We start from the raw sequence: 24,688 nt of genomic DNA on the forward strand, positions 1-24,688 counted from the left end.
ATTTCTGATACCCTTTCCCTGTGTTTATTTATAATACCACCTTATGCTCCCTTTTTATATGACTGGGAGTACAGTATGCAAAAGAGCATCTGGATCAAGAGAACTTCTCACTGGGCACATTTGGGTCTGCTGATGCTCAGCTGTTCTTGTTCTTGGAAGACCACCTCAGAAGTGTACCTTTGGAGAAAGATCCACCATTTCTACAAGACAGCAACCATGTGGGCTATAGATCAGGCTCCTGAGCTGAAAGTCAGAACAATGACCATAAATGTTCCATGATAGCAGTAGCCTGGTCAATGTTGGTGTGAATATTGTATCTCTGTTTAGGTAACGGTACATTAAACATCTATTTCTGCAACATTATGTAAACCCTTGTCTCTTCTTTTGCCTTTACCTCTACAGCAGCTCTCAAATATCAGATTACAGTTCCCTCTGTTCCCTGTCAAGATCACTTTTGGCCTTGTGGGTTAGAAATTATGAGAGCACTGCAGATTAACTGCCTAATCAGTCTTCCCCCAAAAGCTGTCTTCTGACAGGTTGAACTATAAGCCTCATTATCCAAACCTAGCGTGTTTGTTATAATTCTGCACATCAGCAGGCAAGCTAGGCTAAAAATATCAACTGTTTCTCCAAAACAGCATCCAAATGAACTATAGCCATTTCTCAGGTCCTTCTAGGCTGAACGAATGTTTCATATACTGTATGCTCAGCTATGGTATTTGGTACGTATGTTGGGAAAATTGTTGGCCATAGAGAGACTGGACAGGACATATTTCTAAAGCTTTCCTTGAAAATAGAGCAGATTAGAGTAATTCCTACCCTGGCTGAAGAGCAGAAGAGGTGGACCATGCTGCAGGCTGCTGTTTCTAACCAGTAGTTAGAAACTTTGAGAGAAAGAAAAAAAATTGGAGGCAAGAGAGAGAGAGAGAGAGAGAGAGAGAGAGCAAATCTAGAAATAGGGGTGTGCCCTTATGCTTCACATTGTTGTGTGAAGACACATTTCTTGTCTCTGAATTTCTTATATATCCACAATTAAAAGAATATTCATTTTTAATAGATCTGCCTTCCAGATTCTCAAGATATATAATGCAGAATGCCCACCCAATAGCAAAGAATGTTCAAAACTAGTATTTTCCAATATTGCTGCTCTCCAAATGTGTCAACTTCAACTCTCATAAACCCCAGTCAATGGGAACATAATTAAGAATTCTGGGAACTGAAATCCATAGAACCGGAAATTAGTGTTTCTCAAACCAGGCAGCTTAAAGATGTGTGGACTTCAACTCCCAGAATTCCTCAGTCAGTTTCCCCAAGTTACAACTTCAAGCTGCCCATGTTGAGAAACACTGGACTAAATCATTCTTGATAGGTCTGAGGTCTCTCTGTGCGGAGAGGAGAGAATTAAAATGAAGGCAAGCTGATCATAATAACTGGTTTCAACTTCATCAAGAACCATGCTGAAAACATTTAAATGGAACTTAAAACTTTTTATTGAGTATACTTGAATGAAACTCCACAGACTCTTATAAAATACACTTCTGAAATGAATGAATAAAAAATATTGAACTAATGATTACAGAAAATGCTCAGAAATTATAAAGAATTTAGAATTCTGCAGAAGCTGAATGGAAGAGAAAAGTAAGTCAGAAACTGGCACATAAGTTCTTATTTAGCTCCTCTTCATTTCAGTGCATTTTACACAAGAGAAATTCAAATTCACTAAGGCCTAGATCTAATAAAACTGAATGGAAATCAATGAAACAAACAAACTAAAACAATTGTCAGGCACACTATTAGTGGGGGAATGTATATAAAAAAAGACTGTGATTGAAGTCCCACTCTTCGTACATATGCACATAAAATGGCTCGGTAGTGGTAGTCGCCATCTTGATTTTTTTGGACATCCCCTGCTGTCATACATTCCCCTCTAAGGAATCTTAGAACCAGTCATCATCAAACAGTATCTTCAGAAGCACGCTAGATGTTCCTCAGAAAGTTCTCCTTTAGAGAAGACATTGATTTAAAATTTTGATCAGGTACACAGACAGGTGAGGAAGCTGAGTATTACTGATAATTGTCTGGCCATCTCGAGTATAATTCATCAACCTCTGGAGGATCACAGGTTCTCAATTTCTAATAATGGAAAAACAGAATTATAGAATTGGAAAGGATCTACAAATCCTCTCACCAACCTTTAAGTGCTGGAAAACATTAAATGATGTAATAATTTCCTTACCACAGTTTATTATTTGTCTTTATTAGTTGATTCATTTGCTTAAATATTTATCTTCAGCCATTGTGTAGTTGGCCTGCTGTTTATTAGAAATGTCTAACTGTATTTTCCAACAACCGCTACCAAAAGGCCCCAATTATTTGAAGGAGATCAAGTGACTTCATTGATTATACCAAGCTACAGTACTGGATTATGGCTTAGCGTATTCTCCAGATGCAGCAAATATGGCTTGCAAACCAACTTTAGCATGAACTAGGATGACTGGTTTATTCAATAAGTAAAATTAAGCAAGCCATAGCTTAATGTAATGGGGGACTCTTGCACATAAAGTTGTACCAATAGAAGAGAAACTTTGTAGCTGGGGGTTAATTGGTGCTCTAATACTGATGATGTTACCTAGTTTAGTAATGAAATGTCTGCAGAAAGACTACCAAACTAACAAAAAAAAGTTAGTTCACTGGATTGACTTTAAAGAGCTGTTTGAATTGAGACAGATGGCTTTTTTTTTTTTTTAATAAAAGCTGAGAATATCAATTCAACAAGCAAATAAGTACGGGCACAAACAACTCAGAAATTAAACCAAATTTCACAAATATTATGCTGTCTTCGTGTCTTCTTAACTGTGGTGGCAAAGGCTGCCTCACATTTTATTTTAAAAAGGAGACAGCAAACATTCATTATTTGTTTGTTTTTAATGCATGTGACATGATTACCATGCATAATTTGAACAATGAAGCTCTATCAGAAAAATTTAGTTCCACAGAGTTTTAGAAGGTGATAATATTCCTGGTCAATCTCGTCTCACTAAGCAGGGCTGAGCTGCTTTGTGCCGAAATGAGAAACTTATAGGCAGTATCAGGGCTAACCAGGGAAGAAGTTAGTGCCAAATCAGGACTGTGTTTTTGCCAAGAAAATTATAGGAACACATCCATGAAGTCACTTAGAGTCTACCTTGACTTGAGGAAGTCTTAACTTAGTTCCACAAGACCTGGGTTATTTGTTAGTCTGGAAGGTTCCCCAATCTTGGTTCCCGCCAGCCCATCACATCACATCACAAATTACCTCTGTGCAAAGTTTCCCTTGTTTTTGGAAACAAATAGGAATTTTCAGAAAACACATGCTTGGCCTTCTAATTTTTGCCTCACAGGAGAATAGACAAATGAAGTGTGTGGAAAAGAAGCATTTTCTTGCAATTTTGCCAGATATCTTCATTAAGTCTATGAGCAGTTGAGGAAATATTTCTCAATCTCAGTGAGTTTAAGAAGTAGGGATCAACTCCCAGAATTCCCAGTCAGCATGGCTGACTGGAGAATTCTGGGAGTGGAAGTCCACAAAAAACTTCCTAAGTTTGAGAAACACTGCTGTATAATATATTAGTTGAAGACTGGCTAATGAGAAAAAAGATTGCCTTTTTCAGACAGCAATTCCAGACACTATCATGCAGAATAAGTCTCATTCAATTTAATGGGGTTTATTCCCAAGAGATCAGTCATAGCTGATTGCATTGCAATTTCTGCCATTGTTTATCTACAGGTATGAGCACAGCTAGAATGGAAATCTCCATCCCATTTAGATGCTGCGGTTGTAAATTGAGTCAGACCCAACTTTGCAATAATTTTTATGATGGTCATTAAGTGAAACACAGTCACTAAATGGGTGCCTTTTTGCTGGAAACAAACTAGCAGATTGCACTCATGTGACCACAGGATGCTTCAACCGGGTTATAAACGCAAGTTTGGCAAATGCCCAAATTGTGACCACATGACTGTGGGGGGTGGGTACAATGGTCATAGGTGCAAATATGATCTAAATCACTTCTTCCAAGGCCATCATAACTTTGAACTGTTCCTAATTGAATAGTCATAAATCAAGGACTTTGATTTATTAATTAGCTCTTTGTTAAGTAGTTCTTCTGAAATTATTCAGCATCAAGAGTAAAATTATTCAGGATCAAATGTTATTATCCTAGAAAAAAATTAAGCAAAAGTTATGTAATAAGATGAACTAGTTTAACCTGTTAAATTCTCTGAAATCCACTGGAACCTACAGAAACAAACCTTCGGTATATGAGCAAGGACAGGCAAAGCATAATATTTCCTATTTAATATATGTTCATATAATTCAAAATTTAAACACTTGTATTTATACATTTTGTACATTGTGTCTACTAGATATTTCCATTTTGCCTTTATGTTCATCCAAAGACTTTTTAGAAAGGAAGAAATACTCTCTCCTCTGGCTGTTTTAAACTTAGAACTTCTGAAGGACAAAGCACCGCAGAATAATTGGAAAGGTTTCTGAATTAAATAAAAGCATTTAAACCTACATGTATCTTACTGCCAGCTATATCAGCTCTTTGGGGATGCCCATATAAAGCCTTACCTTTGTAGACATTCCCAGAGAGCAGATACAATGAAAAATCTGATTTAATAAAATCTTGAGCTAATAAAACAATCTAGTTAGGATATTTCTATATGTATGCATAAAAGCCATTCACTTCTGAACATGAATCAGCCAAGCGATTTGCAGCATCATTAAAAAAAAAAAAATAGCAAGCAGAACTTTTGTTAATATACTTTCTTTCTGGCAATGGCGATCAAGACCTTCCCCTACAATACAGACCCAAAGCCCGATCAATGCCGGATCAATGCTCATTATTCTTCAAACACAACCCAGCACTGCCATCACATGGAAATTTGTTAACTATCCAACCTCCCACTGACCTTTTTAAAAGAAGAGGAAAATTTAAAAAAAAAGTACTTGGTGAAACTGGGCTGGGCCAATGTTTAAATTTCTCTCTGTTTTGGGGTCTGCTATATCTATCTATCACTTATAATAAAGCAGGAGAAATGGAGACGCTGAGGACTTTCAAAAGAGAAGTTGAGGGAGATATATCTCTCTTTCACTCCTCCGTCTTTCCACTCATCCCTCACATATGAACAAGGGACATCTTAACCTAATGCTCAGATTATAGAGGATATAGGATACCTCTATCCTGCAGGATAATAAGATACACCTAACGATGCCTATGTAAATCAGGGGTGTCAAACTCGATTTCATTGAGGGCCACATCAGGATTGTGTTTGACCTCAGGGGGAGCGGGGTGGGTGTGGCCTGCTCAATGTCACTCATGTTGGGGACACCTGTGGCGGCCCAAATGCTCTGCCGTGAAAACAGGCTCCCAAGCTCCCTTTCCAGCTGCGACAGCTTCCTGCAACCCTCTGCCAGCAAAAATGGAGTGAAAGTGAGCGGCCCTACCGAGCTACGTTTTCGCTGGCAGTGGGTTGCAAGAGGCTCTTGCAGCTGGAAAGGGAGTTCGGGAGCCCATTTTCGCTGCCAGAGCGCTTGGGCTGCCACAGGCGTCCCCACATGAGTGACGTTGAGTAGGCCACACCCACCCCTGCCCCCTGAGATCAAGCACAACTCTCAGCGATGGGATTCAAATAATTTAACAACTGGTTCTCTGCCCTAATGATTTCTTCCAACAGCCAATTCACCAAACTGCTCAGAAAGTTAACAACTGGTTCTCCCAAAGTGGTATGAACTGGTTGAATCCCATCACTGACAACCCTGATGAGGCCCTCAATGAAATCAAGTCACAGCTGGAAATGGAGCTCGGGTGCCCATTTTGGCTGGCAGAGGCACCATGGGCCGGTCCCTCACTGTTTCCAGGGTGGCCCCGCGAGCCAGATCTAAACACCCTGCGGGGCAGGTTTAAGCACCCCGGGCCTTGAGTTTGACACCCCTGATGTAAATCATAAAAATGGTCTGCTCCAGAAGAAGCTTAAGAGGTGAATCTATCTTCTGATCACGATTTAGGACAGGGGTCCCCAACTCCTGGGCCGCAGCCCACTACTGGGCCTTGAGCCATTCGGAACCGGGCAGTGGGAGTGGTGGGTGAGTGTGTGCACATACACACATCCCCATATGAGGGAGCAGTGGAGCGAGTGTGCACTCCATTTGTGCATTTGTGCTTTCAGCCATCCCCTCTCCCACCCACCCCTCCCCCCACCAACCTGCAAAGCCAGAATTTCTGATCTAGGAGGAATTCTGATTTTAGAGAAATGCGTATGGAGATTCTCAGTCATTTGAGTCATGGGTACCCCAGATGTGCTTTTTCAAAAGGCAACCGGACTTTGTTTTTCCTTTCATTTCGCTTCTTATCTAAGCTGAACTGAAGAACCTTCTTAGATGCGAAGTGAAATGTCTTCAAGGAAAAACAAAGAAAGTCCTATTTAGTCCTTATTGGAGGCTGGGGACTCCTGAGAAGACTCCTTAAGGGGCTCTGGTACTTTGCCATTGGCATCTCCAATTGCCTCCGAAGGGGACCCATTCTCAGCCTCTTCACAAAGCAACTTCTCTGTTTCCTCCTTGCCTCCTTTCCCACTGACTTCTTCCATAGCTATCGAGGGTACCCTAGACTGACGCTTCCCAAAGAAAGTCACAAGAGTCCCACGCCGGGTTTCCCCTTCCCCTACAGACCCCACCTGTTGCTCCACGTCCTTATCCAAGCCCGTATCATCTGGCAACGTCGCTTGTCCAGCCCATTCTGGGGAATTGAAGCTGGTAGAGCCAGAGTGACGGCGGCGCCTGAAGTACAAGAAAACTAGGAGGCCTACAAGCAGCAGGATGGAAAAAACGATGGCCAAAATGATGACAGAGTTCTTCTTCTCTGAGGGGCTTTTATCAGAAGAGTCAAATATAGGTGTATCATTGATAGGTGTCACCAATATGGTGAAAGGACTAGACCTATAATGACTGCCATTCTCAGGAATCTGAGTTAATTCTGGAACAGCTTGATTTGGTGGCGTTGGACCAGACATATAGTGACTGCCAGTCTCAGGAATCTGAGTTAATTCTGGAACAGCTTGATTTGGTGGCGTTGGACCAGACGTTATAGTGACTGCCAGTCTCAGGAATCTGAGTTAATTCTGGAACAGCTTGATTTGGTGGCGTTGGACCAGACGTATAGTGACTGCCAGTCTTAGGAATCTGAGTTAATTCTGGAACAGCTTGATTTAGTGGCATTGGACCAGACGTATAGTGACTGCCAGTCTTAGGAATCTGAGTTAATTCTGGAACAGCTTGATTTGGTGGCGTTGGACCAGACGTATAGTGACTGCCAGTCTTAGGAATCTGAGTTAATTCTGGAACAGCTTGATTTAGTGGCATTGGACCAGACATATAGTGACTGCCAGTCTTAGGAATCTGAGTTAATTCTGGAACAGCTTGATTTGGTGGCGTTGGACCAGACGTATAGTGACTGCCAGTCTTAGGAATCTGAGTTAATTCTGGAACAGCTTGATTTGGTGGCGTTGGACCAGACGTATAGTGACTGCCAGTCTTAGGAATCTGAGTTAATTCTGGAACAGCTTGATTTGGTGGCGTTGGACCAGACATATAGTGACTGCCAGTCTCAGGAATCTGAGTTAATTCTGGAACAGCTTGATTTGGTGGCGTTGGACCAGACATATAGTGACTGCCAGTCTCAGTGTGTTTTTCTTTGGTAGAGGCAATGCCTTTATTTCGCATAGGGGAGGAAGTGTCTTCTGGGACGGTCACGGTGGTCACGGCCGTGGCAGATCGCAGTTCCTGTTCGGAGACTGGAGGTGCTGCATTGAGGGACAGTGCCGATTGCCCTGGAGTGCTCAAACTTCTGTTGAGAGTGCCAGGCGTGGTAGCATCAGGAGGTGCTTTTATAACAGATGTCGTAAAACTCTCCTCAGTTATCTGAGAAGATGCTGGAAAAGGTGAGCCAGTTATATTTAAATTATCTCTTATCTTTACGGTGGTGGTCAGATTTGCCATGGCAACAACCTCTACAAGAATATCTGTGAGGAAAAGTAGGAAGACAACAAAGAGTATCTTGTGGCCAATTACTTGCCGGATCAGGGATCTTGATTTTTCCATGGCAGCAGAATTCCAGAGCCTAGGCCTTCTTGGTATGGAATACGTAAAGGCTAAGAAAAACCTGGGAACAAAAACATGACAAGTTGTAAGAGAAATTTCCAGGAATTTGTATGCTTAAGACAGAGGAGCAAAACTATAGAGTGACTTGAAAGCTAGGACTCTACCCAAGGATTCTTTTTTAAAAAATAATTTATTTATACATTTTCCTTAACATACATAAGTACTTTATGAACAGTGTATTGTCCAGGTTCAATTGCTTACATAATAATATGTAATAAATAAAGCAAAGGACAGGAGATGTGAACCATCGACAGGTCTCTGTGAATTGTGAGTTCTTCAGGAACGCTTCTGAATTCTCTTATTCTGAATGTGACAAGGGATGCAGAACTAAGCTTTATAAAGCCAATATAATTAGTCACCAGTGGTTACACATGTAAAATGGAGCATTGCTTGGTGTTTAGTCCCTATTCATGTCACTCTCTATCTGACAACCAACCTGCAACCATGTGACTAAAAGTCCAGAGATGCAACATTCCCCTTTCCTAAAAGAATGTTTTGTCTTTTGACCACTAGGTGGCAATAGCAGATATAGTTTATATTTGCCTTATGTAAAGTGTGAGGAAATAATGAAGTTTGGCAAGAAAATATCCTCCACTCAGAGATGACTTCAGCTGGAAGCCAGGGCTAACACACATGGTAAACAGGTTAAAAATATGTTATTTTTTAGAAAGAAAGAGGGTTTTAAAAAAACATTTGGTTCCTTTGCCTCAAGAGTAGGCACAAAATGAGTACGTGCAAGGCCAAAGGAACCAAGAACGAAAAATTGAATTATTTCCTTACTGCATGGGTGTCAAACTCAAGGCTCACAGGCTGGATCTGACCCACAGAGTGCTTAGAGGCCAGGGCCCCATGCCACCCCCACATGTCAAACACAACCAGGAATGGGATTCTACCAGTTTGGACCTGTTCTATAGAACGGTTGTTATGATTCTGCGCAGTTCAGAGAACCAGAAAATTGTGGCCCTGGCTGGCCCCGCCGTTCTCTGCCCACCCCTCCCCTCCCAGTCAGTCTTTATCATGCAGGCATGACATCGCTGACTATATTCTCCCCCACACAGTCACTCCTTAAGGTATTTCTTTTTTCTTTTTCCTCCTCCCAACAATCAGCTGTTCCGACGATCGGCTGTTCCGGGATCCCCCTCGCTGTCTTACTGCTTCACCCAGGAAGCTTCCCTGAGGCCCAGGAAGGCAAAAAGGGACATGCGGTTGGGGGAGGGAGCTGTGCCACCCCAGCCCGGTGCTCTGTTATTTGCCTTCCTGCCCCCCCCTCCTCCCGGAGGCTTCCCTGAGACCCAGGAGACCCAGGAGGTGAAAAAAAATGAGCTCCCCCCTGAAAAAAAAGCCACACCCACCCAGTCACATGATCATGTCCTCCTGGCCACACCCACCTAGCCATGCCCACAGAAACAGTTGTTAAAAAATTTGAATCCCACCCTGAACACAACTCTGATGCGGCCCTTAATGAAATCAAGTTTGATATCCCTGCTTTATTGTGTTGAGCTATTGATAGAAATTTTTCAAATGAGCTTTTTTTTCCCCAAAAGGCAACTGGATTATGCTTCTTTTTGAGGAATAAATATTTTTTCCTTGAAGAAGAAGATGTAAGAAGAGGTTTCTTTCTTTAAGGGAAAAATATTTCTTCCTCAAGAAAGAAAAAAACGGTGCTTTTGAAAAGCACGTTTGAGACAACCATGACCTGGATGACTGAGAATCTCCTTATATATCGACCAAAATCTTGCCAGACTAAAGCAACTACTTGCATAACTACTACTGTAGATATTCTCTGTGAATTGCTAGGGAGGGTCTGCCTTCTCACTTCTTTCTGTATACCAAAGACTCCAAGTTTCTTGATGTCTTTGCTCTCTCCCTCCTGTAATTCCAAATTACATTCCACCACAATTCCTGTGTAATTTTCCAGTTGTTTCCCTTGAACAAGAATGCAAGCTTTTTTTTAAAAAAAAGAAGTTTCTTTTTAATTATCTACAACTCACTTACGGAAGATGAAAGCAGTGACTGCTTATGTTCATTAATGAATGAACAAAGGGAACAGAATAATCTCAGAAAGTTGACCCTTCCATTCTCCACTGGTCAATTAGAACTGAAGAAGCTTCTTGGATGAGAAGTGAAATGTTTTCAAAGGGAAAAAACAACAACAAGAAGAAAATCCAGTTGCGTTTTAGGAAAAAAAAAAAAGTACTTTTGAGCCAGCCATGATCTTGGTGATTGAGAATCTCCACAGACAAATGATCCTGTGGTTTGAAGTCTTTTTTTCCTGCTCTTTAGGAAACAACTATTACGTATCCCATGGAGTACAAAAATAACAAGCAAAGAAGTCGTAGCCCAGGGTGTCAAACTTGAGGCCTGTAAGCCGGATTCAGCTGTGGGTTGCTTAGATTCTGGCCAGACTGGCTCGCAGTGCCTCTGCAGTGAAAATAGAGCTTGGGAGGGCAGTGCAAGCTCTGTCTTCAGCCACAGTGGCTTCCTGGAACCCTCTGCCAGCGAAAACGGAGCCCAGGGTGGCCTCCGCTGGCAGAGGGCTCCAGGAGGCCATCAGGCCGAAAACAGAGACTCAATGAGTGACATCAAGTGGGCTACGCTCCCCTGGCCAGCCCCCCTCTCCAGCTCCTCAAAGACAAACACAACCCTCAGTGAAATCGAGTTTGACACCCCTTAGCCCACACCTCACCAAAAATATCATTTGAAGCCAAGATCACCAAACAGAGGCTCTTGTAATTTCATCGAGCTGACTCACTCGAAAAGTCAGCCATGCTGAGAGTGACCAGTGGAAAAAGGTAAAGGAGCTACCCTAGTGCCACTGGTTGGGACACTATAAAGTATGATACTGGGATGACCACGGTGGATCTGAAGGAGGCGGTGCAAGACAGAGGGACGTGGAGATTGCTGAGCCGTAGAGTGGTCAAGGGTTGGACACAGCCGAATGGCTGACAATCATAACGACAGGTCTGAAAAAAAACCAAGACTTGCTTATTCAAGCCAGCACAAACAACACTTGGAAGCAATTCGTTGCTACAAAGTGAGTGTAGAGTCCTCTGTCTATTGTGCAATATTCTCCCAGCCGCATAGAAGGGGCTTGGCTTTGTGACAGAACCATGGAAGGAAAGTCTGGTAGGGAAGATAGTAATGGATGAGTATAAAATGGTAAAGAATCTCCCAAAAGTGACTGCCAGGGAGACTGGACGCCCTATAGAACTTCCTTGGTGCTATTAGCTTCCAGGAGACCAAACCCAGCATAAAACATGTGAGTTTTTCAACCACAGGTGCATGTTGCTCACCCGTTTGAACTAGCATTTCCTTCACCTTCCCAGTAGAGTCTCCTGTTGGAGGAGAAGTTGAAGGAGGAAAAAAGAGATGATAGCACCATGCGCTTGTCAGCCTGAAGGCAGACCTGCAGGTCTTCTGGCTGTTTGGCAGGGTGGAAAATTTCCTACCAGCACCACACTCAACACAACGGAATGAAAATTCAGGGGTTCGGGGGAGAGGGAGGGAGAGGAGAGGGAGGGAGAGGAGAGAGGGAGGGGGAGAGAAGGGGAGGGGAGAGAGAGGGAGAGGAGAGAGAGGAAGAGGAGAGAGGGAGGGGGAGAGAAGGGGAGGGAGAGAGAGGGAGGGGAGAGAGAAAGGGAGAAGGATAGGGGAAAGAGAAGGAGAAATTTGTTTTAAGCAAGTACAATAGAAAGCTGGGCCAAAAATAAATCCACAGGAAATCTTCAACTTAATTAAAAACTAGGGGAGTGCAAACTTTCAATTGTTCATACACCTAATAAAGATGTTTGGCAAGATTACAAGGAAACAAAAACTTAAAAGCAACTTTCTAGTGTTGCAACTGTTTATCTTTCTCAAGACATTCTCCTCTTTGCTTGCTCCTAGTATGTTGAAAAGACATCTGTCTATTTCTAAGACATCTGTCGAAGTGGGAGTTTAAATATTTTAAAAGAAATATTAAGTATTATACTTCAAATTTGCTCATCATCAGACGGGAGTTGTCGCCCGTTCCGCCCTCCCTCCCAAGATCCCAGCCTGGATGGTTACTGATGCCTTTTTATGTCCCGCCTCCCCACTTTTATCACGGTCATTAAAAAAACTCCATAATCGCACCTCGCAATACATGCCATGCCAGAGTGCTGTTTTGATAGCAATAGATCATTAAAGTTAAATAAGACAAGTGTGTTTGGTTAATGAAAGACAAATCTAGCACAGAAACAACATATCTGGAGCACTTAGACCGTTTCTAAAATAAAATATTGTGTTGTGAAGAAGAAAAGCTTTTGATAACTCCTCTAAACCGTGCAAGACTAGCATTTGCATCAAGGCCAGTACTTTTTCTTGCAAGGAATATAAATCCTTGCATTCTCCCACCATCCAGTCAGAGCTGAAGAAGCCTCTTGGATGGGGAGCGAAACATCTTCAAAGTAAAACCAGAAAGTCCAGTAGCAACCTGGAAAAGCACCTTTGGGATAACCATGGCCTGGATGACCGAGAATCTCTGCAGACATCACCACTTGTTTTAAATGTCAGGTTTGAGAACTAGCTTGACTTGCTCAACAGAAGGGATGTCCTACAAGCCCCAGGAGCCGGGGGTGGGGGGCATTGTTACTTCTGCAACTTAGATTTGATGACAGGGTGACGGGTTAGGCCATCATATTGTGGCACGGTTCTTGATCAACAGGGAAGATGCTAGGTGACCCAACTGGAGCTGTTCCATCAATAAAAGCTGGGATCCAGAGTAATCGGGATTTCAAGCTTGAAAAGTACAAGTCTTGTGAGGAAATGCAGACAATTAGGATGTTTCTCAAACTCAACAACTAAAAGATCTATGAACTTCCAAGTCCCAGAATCCCCCAGCCAGCATGCTGGGAATTGAAGTCCACATCTCATAAACTAGTGGAGGTTGGGAAACATTGCATAAGGAAATCAAAAACTCAGAGAAGCAAGATAATCAGTCCCACTAAAGTAAGTGAGCTCAGCTGTCAGAGTTTTTAAGGAAAGCCGTTGATAATGTCTATTTCAGTATTAACTGCTCCATTTTTTTTTCACATGCAACAGGCAGAGCTATGTCCTTAGCTCTCTATCTTGGCAGAGAGAATCTAGCGGTGTTACTGTGGCATGGCTGGCCGGAAATGATTCAAGTAAAAATCTAGTCTTGCTGAAAGACTCGAGGTGAGGAAATCGTTATAAACACTATCGTGGGTTGACGCCTTCCTTGTGGTGCTCTTTGCTGCATGGAAACCCAAACCCCATCAGATGCGCAATTCACTGCACAATCATTAGTGAGTTTTAGGGTTAGGATTTGGGCAGGGGATACATCTGCCAAAGGCTCAAGATCACTACCAGATGAAGAACAGAGAAATGATCTGTAAGATGGTCTGGATGATAGCACTTATCAGTCCAAAAGTATTTACTTTGTGAAGTCAAACGCCATCTCTATTTCCACCTCCCTACCATACACCATGTGTTCTGGCCAACACATTCATTTTGACCTTGACTCAGCTTCTCTTCTAATGAAGCTGATTTCTGGAGGATTAAGAGAGATCAAAAGTGTGGCTTATGCTGTCTTCCCTTTTCAAATTTTTTTCTCAACCCACTAACTTCTCCTCTTTTCGATATGATGTGGGGAAATTTTGCCCTCAAACTAGTGTTCTCCAGACTGTGTCAGCCTGGTCTAGATGATGGGACTCAGAGCCCAGTTAATTGGAGGAAAACCTCCCTTGGTTGATCCTTACATTCCACATCATCCACTCTTCCAGATCAGAACCCTAATACACTTTGCAGTGTTGTTGCGAATCAAAAAATTGAGGCATAGATATCCAACTACATTTGGCGATCAAGCATTTGATTGAAGTACAACAAAACCGTACTCAGTCTAATATGCTCACCTCCTTTATCTTGACTCCCTGAAACAATTTCCTACTGATATTTCCCACACACAAACCATTTTGTGGAGACTGAATAAATAAGGTGCATCCCACCCACACCTGCTGCCCCACCAACCCATCTGCTATACCTTCTTCTAGGTTTCTTCAGACAAGCTCAGGATAGGTCCTGGGGTTTTCAAGGAACAGTTCTTCTCTACTAACCATCAGCTGCCTCTGTTTCCCCCGTTCTCGCTTGATTGGGCAGGAAGAAGTGAATGAAACTGAGCAGGTGGCGCTGCTGGAAAATGTAGAAAAAGAAGAAGCAAACGTTATATTCATAGAGGAAGTGGCTTTGAGTGGTGGCAAACATGTCAATTCCACCCATTTCTGTAGCATTAGCTCTGTGGGACCAATCTGAGGCCGATGACTTGGATAAAGTATTTTGGGTTGAAAAAAGTAAGTTCCGTCTTTTTTTCTTTTCTTATTTTGCCCTCTCTCGATCTATCCAAAGGATGAAAGCGTACCTCTGAGCAGGCCCTAGAAATGGCTGTGCCTCACCTTTTCTGTCCAAAAACAAAAAAGTTAGGCAACTGCATAAAAGTGACACAAAACCCAAATCATTTGTTCATTTTGGCCAACTTCCTGTGTTTCTCAGAGCCGCAAATTCAGAAGGTGAGTCATTCGCAAGTACAGAGAAATGCAAACCCTCGTATAAACAGGGAAGAGATTGAGCAGAGGGACCAGAAATGGACAAATGAAATTGCAGGTGGAGATGAGCCACAGCACCCAGAGAACCAATCCCAGGTTTCCAGGTGTGGGATTCAAACCGGCAGGGGCAAGGAGTTAGCAGAGGGAAGAGATTTCCGTCTTACCACAAGTCTTGATTGCTCACCAAGCATCAGCTCTGCATCTGTACATCTGAAGCGCATCAAGGAAACATAAGTAATGTGTCTCAAAAGCTGTTATCGTCTCTTGCACGTCTTCCTCTTATCATAGCTTAAGGGTGGTTCCTCCTCCTCCTCCTCCTCCTCCTCCTCTGAACAAGGCTAGCAGCTTAGAGGCTCTTCCTAGTGTCCTGGTGACTACAAGAAATAGAACTTTTCAGTGGTACCCCCCAAATTGCAACACTCTGTGCCTGCTGAGGCTGGCCAAAGAGGTGAAACCCCAGCAAGTTTCAAAATGATTAATCATTGCTCCATAGAGGCCACCAGAAATCTTTTCCAATAAAAAATCATATAATCCTTACACCACTAACAAGTTATTTCCAGGGTATTGTTTCCCTACTAAAAGGTACCGATGCCTAAACTAAGCAACTCTGGAGTAGATGGATTGAGAGAGGTTAAAGGGCTATATAAAACTTACCCAATTACAGATAGCAATAGCACTTGGACTTATATACCGCTTCACGGCGCTTTACAGCCCTCTCTAAGCGGTTTATAAAGTCAGCCTATTGCCCCCAACAATCTGGCTCCTCATTTTACCCACCTCAGGAAGATGGTAGGCTGAGTTAACCTTGAGCCAGTAAGACTCAAACTGCCAAATTGCAGTCAGCAGAAGTAGCTTCCAGTACTGGATTCTAACCATTGCACCGCCACAGCTCATAAGGTAGTCTTACGACCACATTTGAGCCCAAAATTTCCAATGCTAAGCAAGATAATTGAGTCTTGCTCTATTTTACAACCTTTTATCACAGTCATTAAAAGAATCGCTGGAGTTGTTATATGAATCATGCAATCATTAATCAAATCTGGCCTGCCCCACTGACTTTGCTTGTCAAAAGAAAAATAATAAAATAATAATTCTCCATACGACCCCTCCCTGGTGCCAACACACCTTCATACAAGCCATCTAATGGGCTCCATTCTGCTCTGAGTTCTCTCCTTGATTAGTTTCCATCTTGTTCTGCCTTCAGGTACTTGGAGACCCCCTCTTTTTTGTGACAGCCCCATGGAATACTGCAATCATGTCACCCTCTAGTCCAGAGGTCCCCAAATGTAGCAACTTTAAGACTTGTGGACTTCAGCTTCAGGAATGCACCAGCCAGCTATGCTGGCTGGAGACTTATGGGAATTGAAATCCACAAGTCTTAAAGTTGCCAAGTTTGGATACCTCTGCTCTAGTCCTTTTCTCTAGACTAGCCATATCCAGTTCCTGCAAATGTTCTTTATATGTTTTAGCATCCAGTCCTCTAATCATCTTTGTTGCTCTTCACTGTACTCTTTCCAGAGCACTAACATCTTTCCAACATTGTGGCAACCAAAGCCAGATGCAGTATTCCACCTGTGATCTTACCAAGGCTTTATAAAGATACTGTGTTCTAATTTTGCACCCATGTAATCATGCAATGTCACAGAAAATTCTAAATGCAAGGCACATGCAAAGAAGCAAGCATGTTTATTGCACAGGGCGGGGTCCCTGCTTTGCAAGAAAGAGGGACTTGGAACAGCCTTCATTAAGTTGCTTTTGTTTATGTTTTTGATTGTTTTAATTTAGTTCGCTCTGTTGTAAGCTCCCCAGAGTGCATTGAGCAGCCCTCAACTTGCAACCATTTGTTTAATCACCATTTAAACTTAAAACAGCACTGAAAAAAGGGATTTATGACTGTTTTTCACATGAAGTTGCAGGATCCTCATGGATGGTCAATGATCAAAATTTGGACATTTGGCACTTAGTGTGTATTTATAACAGTTGCTGTATCCCAGGGTCATATAATCAGCTTTTGTGAACTGACAAATTCAATGGGAAAGCCAGATTTATTTAACAGTTGAGTTACTAATGGAACTGCAATGATTCATTTAACAACTGGCAAAAGAGGTTGTAAAATGGGGCAAAATGCACTTAACAACGGTCTTGCTGAGCAACGGAATTATGGTCTCGATTGTGGTCATAAGTTGAGGACTGGATAGAATGCATTGCATGTTGAAAATAGTTTACATCTATGAATATAACCCAAATTTATTTAAGTAACCCCTGGAAAGCCTCTTTTACTCAGGTGATAGAACGATAAGGAAATACGATCCATTCTGGAATTCAGATTGGGCAACTAGCATGAAAGTAGAATTTGAAGTTTGGGGGCACCTCCTTCTTTTGAATTTTGCAAGTTTTTGAATGTAAGTAATCCTTGGCCTTTTGTTAGCTCATGTGTAATTTATTTTTTCCTCTGTGCCAGTTATTTAATATTTTATTGTCAACAGAAATGGGAATATTTGGATTTTTATGGATCTTCCTTCCCATTTTCTTCCCACTTATTACTTGCATTACATCTTTATCTTATCTTGTTTCAGTCAGTGAAGAGTTTTCTTGAAACTAGAAGCAGTCAAACTCAGTTTTTCAACACATAATTGCAATCTGGGTCAACTCTGTTGGGCAATCATGTCAACCAATTTCTTGGAGGAATTAAGGCAGTAACCTGAAAATGGATTGGGAGGTGAGGAACTAAATTTGGAGCTTGATGTAAGATTTATTGAGTATTGATCCTAGCCAGGAGATGTTAGATAAGTGCACAAACATTCTCAGCACTTGAGGCTTCTCCAGAGAGCTAGGTCTTGGCATAATGTGTCTGAAGCAGGATAATTCGAACTTTGTCAGATGTGCCTTGAATGAAAACTTGGGTTGATTTGTTCAATGATCTGTTTGTTTTCTTGTTTTCTGTCCACTGTAGGCGCAAGAGTCTTCTCCAACTTTTGACCAAAACTGAAAAGCATCAGTATTCTTTCTATTGTATCCTGCTATTCAATTTTCACTTCCATAGAATATCACAAGAAAAGCTATGATCTGTATGATTCTGTTTTTGATATAGACTCATTATGCATTGTTTCTCAACTTTGGAAACTTGGACACATCTTCAAGTTGCCAAGGTTGAGAAATATTGCATTGGAGCATCTGAATTTATTTTATAAGGTCGTTAATCCAATTCTACCAAGTACTAGTCTCTGATGCATTTCTTGGCTACTGGTTCCTTTACTGTTGATAACTAATCCTAAAAGGAAGAGATTTTCCACTCCTTCTCTATCTTCACTATTTATTTTAAGATAGGTTGCTATATTTGTTGTTATTAGTTTGGTCTTTTTTATATTTAACCTTAGTCCCATTTTTTTCCCACTGAGTTCTTCGACTTTCCTTACAAGAGTTGCTAATTATTTGCATGTTTAGTTATCCAACAGTGACATCAGCATAGCTTCTCTTTGCTAAAATGGGAGTGGCCCAGCATGTGATGCATCCAGCCCACAGCCCACAAATTTGACACCCCTGTTCTAAACCAATGTTTCTTAACCTTAGTCATTTTAACATGTGTGGACTTCAACTCCCAGAATACCCCGGATAGGACTAGTTATGCTAGTATGTGAAATTAAGGATGTTGTACAATAGTTGGCAGACTGTGTTAAATTTCCTTTCTTTGACAGTAGGAAGCTGCACCCTTCTGTTTCTTTCCATATTTCAGTAGATACTGCATCAATTTTGCGGTCTTCTGACTTTGTAGTGACCAGAGCGCTTCCTATTCCTAATACTAGAGATTCTCGTAAGTACAGGTAGTCCTCAACTTATGATTATAATGTTGATGAAGAGGCTCAGTTATACAGATAGAGTTGTCTGGAAGTTGAGTCATGGCAACTAGTGGTCTTTTCTTCTTAACTGTGAAGAAGCTATCCAAGTAGCTTTTGCACAGGAGCACAGGAGAAGTAACCCCACGGGATCAGAGTCAGCATTATACCTTCAGTTAAAAAGGGCACTCTTTTGACGACAATAATGTTCACATTTTGGACAGGGAAAATAGATGGTTTGAGAGAGGCATGAGGAAATCTATTTATGCTACAGTGGAAAATCCTTTTCTCAATAATCTTTCCCTCAATAGGGGTGGAGCCCCAGACAGAACCTATCCTCCATTATTTTTTTTAATGCTGCTCCAAGAAGACCAAGACCTCTTCAGAGATTCACCAGAGAGGTCACGCTTAATGAGATTCACCGCCCTGGAGGTTCCTCCTGACCAACATACTTAGACTGAGGAAGCTACCTTGATAAATGTCTGTGGAGATTCTCAGTCATCCAGGTCATGGTTGTCCCAAAAGTGCTTTTTCAAAAGCCAACTGGATTTTTTTTTTAGATATTTCGCTTCTCGTCCAAGAAGTTTCTTCAGTACTCAAATGAAGTGAATTGAAGTAGCTTCTTGGATGAAAAGCGAAACATCTTCGAGTTAAAACAAAGAAGGTCCAGTTGTTTCTTTGGGACACTTGGATAAGCAGCAAAATGTTTCAAACAAAAAAAGAAAAGAAACCCAGTTGCCATGACTCAATCTCCTTACAAAAGAAACAAAGCCTGCTTTTAAAGCTTTCCCCCCATTCTCCCACTCTCTGCCCATTTTGAAACTCGAGTTGGACCTAGCACTTTCTGCAAGTCAAGTTGGTGCCCTTCCTAACCATGGAGTTGTTGGAGATGAAGATGCTCCCTAATCAATATTGAGAATTAGCTGCCATGTTGTCAAGTATGAAGATAACAGGCTGGAGAAGTGCTTCAATTTGTCACATATTTGGGCACCACTGCAAGTTGGAGATCACGGAGAAAAGGGAAAGAAGCAAAGAAACGAAACCAGTGAAGGAATTTGTAAAAAAAACCACAGGAAACAATCTGGGAGGGCTTGATAACAGCCTTTTGGTTAACGGTTTTTGGAAGATACCCAACAGAAGATGACAAAATAAGATCAGGATTCAGTAAAGAAACTGCAAAGGTTGTGTAAGTTAATCTTCTTTTTCCTTCTGGGTTCTTAGTGGCTAGCCAGATAAATATATTTTAGACGAGGTAGGAACAAGCAGCTGGGATAATAAGTTGATCTAAAGGTTGTTGTCTCATTGCTATAGTCCGAGTTGGAATTTTTCATTTTATCTTGTTTCACAGGACATTCTTGCAACAATTTCCATGTGCGTTATGAGGGGCTTCTGTCTGGAGAATTGGATGGATCTTTCTACCTGTATTTTCACATAAAAGATAAATTTATCGTGTTTATCAGTTGGCGACAGTTAATGTGTTCTGGGTCAGATGTGAACTGTTCAATCACAGAAAACCACCACTGCCTCATTATGGCTCCAGGTGCAATTCAAGGTGCACTTGTCACTTCTACAACTTACGTGTGGTGGAAACTTCTCTTCTTGATTAGTTTCCATCCATTATTTCTTGTCTGGTCTCCTGGTACTTTGGAAAATATGCTGATCCCTCCTCCTCTTTGTGGCAGACCCTCGAATACTGGAATACTGCTATTATGTCACCCCTAGTCCTTCTTTTCTCTAGACTAGCCATACCCAGTTCCTGCAACCGTTCTTCATATGTTTTAGTCTCTAAATCATCCTAATTGCACTTCTCTCCACTTTGTCCAAAGTCTCAACATCTTTTTTTTTTATAGTAGTGATCAAAACTGGAGGCAGTATTCCAGGTATGGCCTTACTAAGATTTTTATAAAGCAGTACTAATATAATACTTCATGTGATTTTGATTCTATGCCTCAGTTTATACAACCCAAGATTGTATTATCCTTTTTGGCTGCTGCCACACACCGCTGGCTCATATTTAAGTGATTGTCCACTAGCATAACTTTAAGTAACTATAAAGTAATTATAGGCTCAGGGGCTAAGTCCTGGTCCTCTAAAGTACTAATGCCAGGAAATAAAGCCTTAGTAAGCCCACACCTAGAGTACTGCATCCAGTTTTGGTCACCACACTATAAAAAAGAAGTTGAGACTCTAGAAAAAGTGCAGCGAAGAGCAACCAGGATGATTAGCGGACTGGAGGCTAAAACATATGAAGAACAATTACAGGAACTGGGCTTGGCTAGTCTAGTGAAGAGAAGGACCAGGGGAGACATGATAGCGGTCTTCCAATATTTGAAGGGCTGCCACAAAGAGTAGGGAGGGGGTCAAGTGCTTTTCCAAAGTGTCTGAAGGCCAGACAAGGAATAATGAATGGAAACTGATCAAGGAGAGATTCAACCTGAAAATAAGGATAAATTTTCTGATAGTGAGAACAATCAATCAATGGAACAGAAGTTGCCTTCAGAAAATTGTGGGAGCTTCATCACTGGAAGTTTTCAAGAAGAGACTGGACAGCTATTTGTCAGAAATGGTGTAGGGTTTCCCACTTGGATGGGGGGGTTGGACTAGATGGACTAGTCCCTTCCAACTCTGTTAATCTAAAGCTAAATGTCATGCCCCTGTTGGAATCTGATTCCGAGGGAGAGGTGCAACAGGTGACAGGGAGTGAGAGTGTGGCTCAGGTGGCTGTGGAGAAAACTGGGAAGGGCACAGTCCGGCTGGGCATTCAGAGGAAGACCCAGGCCCACTCCCTCTTCATCCTAGAGGGTACAGGGAGGAACGGATAAGGGAGCAACAGGGGTTACAGGGGAGAAAAAGGTCCTGATTCCCTTCATTAGCTGTAGCTGGGAAAACAGAGTGTTTTCAGGTGGGAAAAGAAGGTGTTTGAGCACAGCTCCTTGCTGGAAGCAAAGCATGAATTATTTTGGCTTATCAAGTTTTATCTGAGTTCTGGCATCCTCCCAAATGTGTTTCGTTATCTTTTGAAGTCTTCAATTCCTTATCCTGCCCTGTCTTGTTAATTGCTGCAGCGTGGTTTGTGTCAGTTTTTATTTATACTTTATATGTACTTTGGGTTTGGACGGAATTTCTTCCCTTTAAAAACTGTTCTTAGGAGAGTTTTTTTCTCCAGCCGAGGATAACTGGACATTGGGGGCCAAGTTGGAGGTACCTTACCTATTTTTGTGCCTTTGTTGCTTTCGTACGACGCTCCGGGGTCATCACACTAAAGTGCCAAGATCCATGAGTTCAATTCCCCATAAAGGTTTGAACCCCATTGACTAACGTCTGTCTATCTGTGTCTGAAAAATCCCATATAGGCCAAAACCAGTCATAAGAGCACCTGCCTCTTGAAACCACCACATAGGATGTAAAAATAGGGGAGAATGGGGGTGGGTGAAATCAGACTTATAAAAACCCCTATCTGTAGACACGACAACTATAACATCTGTATCTCTCACTTCTTCTGAAGAGATGAATGGTATAGATCATTCTGATAATTTCTCATTTTCCATACGCGTAGTCCACAACTCACAAGTGTAATGGAGCCAGAAGTTCACTGTTAACTCATGACCATCACAAGTCAAGGCACTCACATGACTGGACCTGACTTTATGACTTTTTTGGCAGCAGTCATTAAATGAATGCCAGGCCATTAAGTGAACATTGTAGTTGTTAAGTGAATCAACATATTCCCTATGGATTTTTTTTTTGCCAAAAATGTGCCATAAATGGTCACATGAGCATGGAACTCTGCAGGTAGCTATAAAGGTAAGCTGTTGGCCAAGTGCTCTGGAACCAGGGTCTGATCACTAACTGATAGGTTGTTAAACGAGACCTATCTGTATATGTTTGATCTTACATAGGGAGGTTGGGTATGTACCGTAGATCAGTGGTCACCAACCAGTGGGCCGGGGACCACTGGTGGTCCTTAAGAAAATTTTGGTGGTCCGCAGAGAAATGTCAACCCCAAAGCACCCCCCAAAACAATTAATCCAGGCTGCGCAGCAACACAAGGCTGCCCTGCCCACATGGCCCGTGGGAACACAAGACTTGTGTTGCTTGTATTGTGAAGAACACGAGGTAGTGAGGGGAGGGAGGAAAGGGCGGAGGGGGGAACTTGCCCCCCAGATGCCTGGCCTGGCCACCGGGCTGCTTCTTTCCACTTTTTTCTTCTGCTTTTGGCTGCACACAAGGAAAGCAGCAAAAGTCTTTCTTTTTCTCCCCCAAACTCCGCCAGAAATGAGTCTTTGGGACCCTGCAAGGTCTCCTGCTCCAAGAGGCTACGTCGGTGTGACAAGTCTCACAAAGATTCATTTCTGGCGGAGTTTGGGGGAGAGAAAAAAAGACTTCTGCTGCTTCTGCGGCTTTTCTTGCATGAAGCCAAAAGATTGAGAGTCTCTCTCTCCCTCCCTCCCTCCCTCCCCCTTAGAACAGAGCGGTAGATGGTATCCTGTGATCTCAAATAAAGAATGATCGATTGGTAGGAAAATGGAGTGGGGAACTTTCCTGCAGACTTTTTTGGGGATTTTCCCAGGGTCTCTGGTCCATGGGATTTAAAATTATGAGTTTTGGTGGTCCCGGGGGTACAAAAGGTTGGAGACCCCTGCCGTAGATTGCTCAGGCTGATTGGGGGCATTTAAGCCTATTAAACAAATAACCAAACATCTACAGGCCAATTTAACCAGTAAAGAGCAAATGTGATGAGAAACTGATGAACCCGAATTAATGAAACAGAATTCTTGCCACCTTAAATATAGCTAGGATGGTATATAGTCCTCGACTTATGACCACAATTGAGCCCAAAATTTCTGTTGTGGGACATCTGTGAGCTTTGCACTGTTTTATTACTTTTCTTGCCACAGTTGTTAGGTGAATTACTTGCAGTTCATAAATTAGTAACCCGGTTGTTCAGTGAATCTGGCTTCCCCACTGACTTTGCTTGTCAGAAGGTTGTAAAAGGGGATCGCATGGCTTCGGGGCACAGCAACCGTCATAAATATGGACCAGTTGCCAAGCTTCTGAATTTTTGATCGTGCAGCCCATGGGGATACTGCAATGGTTGTAACTGTGAAAAACAGTCGTAAATTCACGTTTTTCAGTACCATTGTAACTTTGAACGGTCACTAAATGAACTGCTGTAAATTGAGGATTACCTGTACAACTCCCAGGATAGTTCAGATTATGGAGAATTCTCTGACAGAAACCTCTGGAGTACCACCTATTTGCCGTTGTTAACACTCAAGTTTGTTATGTTCCTCTGCATTGGGCAGCTGTTTCGGCCACAGTAGGCACTAATTCAGTTCAGGCAGAAAAGCAAGGAGTGTGATATCTGTGGAGATTCTCAGTCATCCAGGCCATGATTGTCCCCAAGGTACTTTCCCACCATCCAGTCAGAACTGAAGAAGGTTCTTGGATGAGAAACGAAACATCTTCAAAGAAGAACCAGAAAGTCCAGTCGTCTCTTGAAAAAAGCACCTTTGGGACGAGTGTGATGCAAAAAGCTTTTTAATGGTTACTGACTCAGATCTCCAGGCCGGTTTCGCATTTCAGATTGGTTTCAAGATGGTGCGTGCCTTTCTGTACGGTTCCCCTCTGCTCTTCAGAGCCATTCGTGACTCAAGACCACAAAAGAACACAAGGGATGTTTTGCGGCAGTAGTTTATGTGTGTCTTTGTTCCAGGCAATTGTCTTTATTCTTTACTGTTACTGCAAGGTGTTCAGAGCAACTAATCATATTAACATTTATTCTAACAGTAAAACATGAACCCATAAGAATAAACACGATTAAAGCCTTGGCAGTGCAACCAATGGAACGATGCGTTTGGCATCAGAGGGTGCGGCTCTGTCTGAGGGTGTCCTTCAAAGGACATCTGAGGAATATTGGCATCTTCCATAAACAGAGATCTTCACGCGCATCCCTTCCTATGGGGTGGTGGGCCAATCGCACAGATCAGCCATGAGGGCCAAAAGCAGAAAGTTAGAGAAATCACGAGCATACAACAGTTTCCCTTCAAATGGTGCCTGTTGTGGGTGAATAG

The 24,688-nt window shown here is 42.2% G+C and overlaps 1 protein-coding gene across 3 annotated transcripts; it reads right to left on the bottom strand.

Annotated features, from left to right (window-relative positions):
* Nucleotides 1-1,466: 1,466 nt before the first annotated feature.
* On the bottom strand, nucleotides 1,467-15,076 carry SPN (sialophorin). 3 transcript variants are annotated; one of them, XR_015740428.1, is made up of 4 exons: nucleotides 14,946-15,069; nucleotides 14,223-14,371; nucleotides 6,721-8,204; nucleotides 1,467-2,133 (listed from the first exon to the last, which is right to left on the bottom strand). XR_015740428.1 is itself a non-coding variant. In XM_087918296.1 (4 exons), exons 3-4 carry the CDS (start codon nucleotides 8,141-8,143, stop codon nucleotides 6,469-6,471), a joined length of 1,212 nt encoding a protein of 403 aa, XP_087774422.1. In that variant the 5' UTR covers nucleotides 8,144-8,204; nucleotides 14,223-14,371; nucleotides 14,946-15,076; the 3' UTR covers nucleotides 5,625-6,468. The 3 variants fall into 3 exon arrangements, 2 of the variants coding, with proteins under 2 accessions (XP_087774421.1, XP_087774422.1); XM_087918296.1 differs by lacking the exon at nucleotides 1,467-2,133 and having other exon boundaries at nucleotides 5,625-7,091; nucleotides 7,555-8,204; nucleotides 14,946-15,076; XM_087918295.1 differs by having other exon boundaries at nucleotides 1,467-8,204; nucleotides 14,296-14,371; nucleotides 14,946-15,072.
* Nucleotides 15,077-24,688: the final 9,612 nt, after the last annotated feature.

This window comes from Pseudonaja textilis, chromosome Z, assembly GCF_049901715.1.
Source record: "Pseudonaja textilis isolate UNSWEBS1 chromosome Z, rPseTex1.2, whole genome shotgun sequence".
Lineage (NCBI taxonomy): Eukaryota > Metazoa > Chordata > Lepidosauria > Squamata > Elapidae > Pseudonaja > Pseudonaja textilis.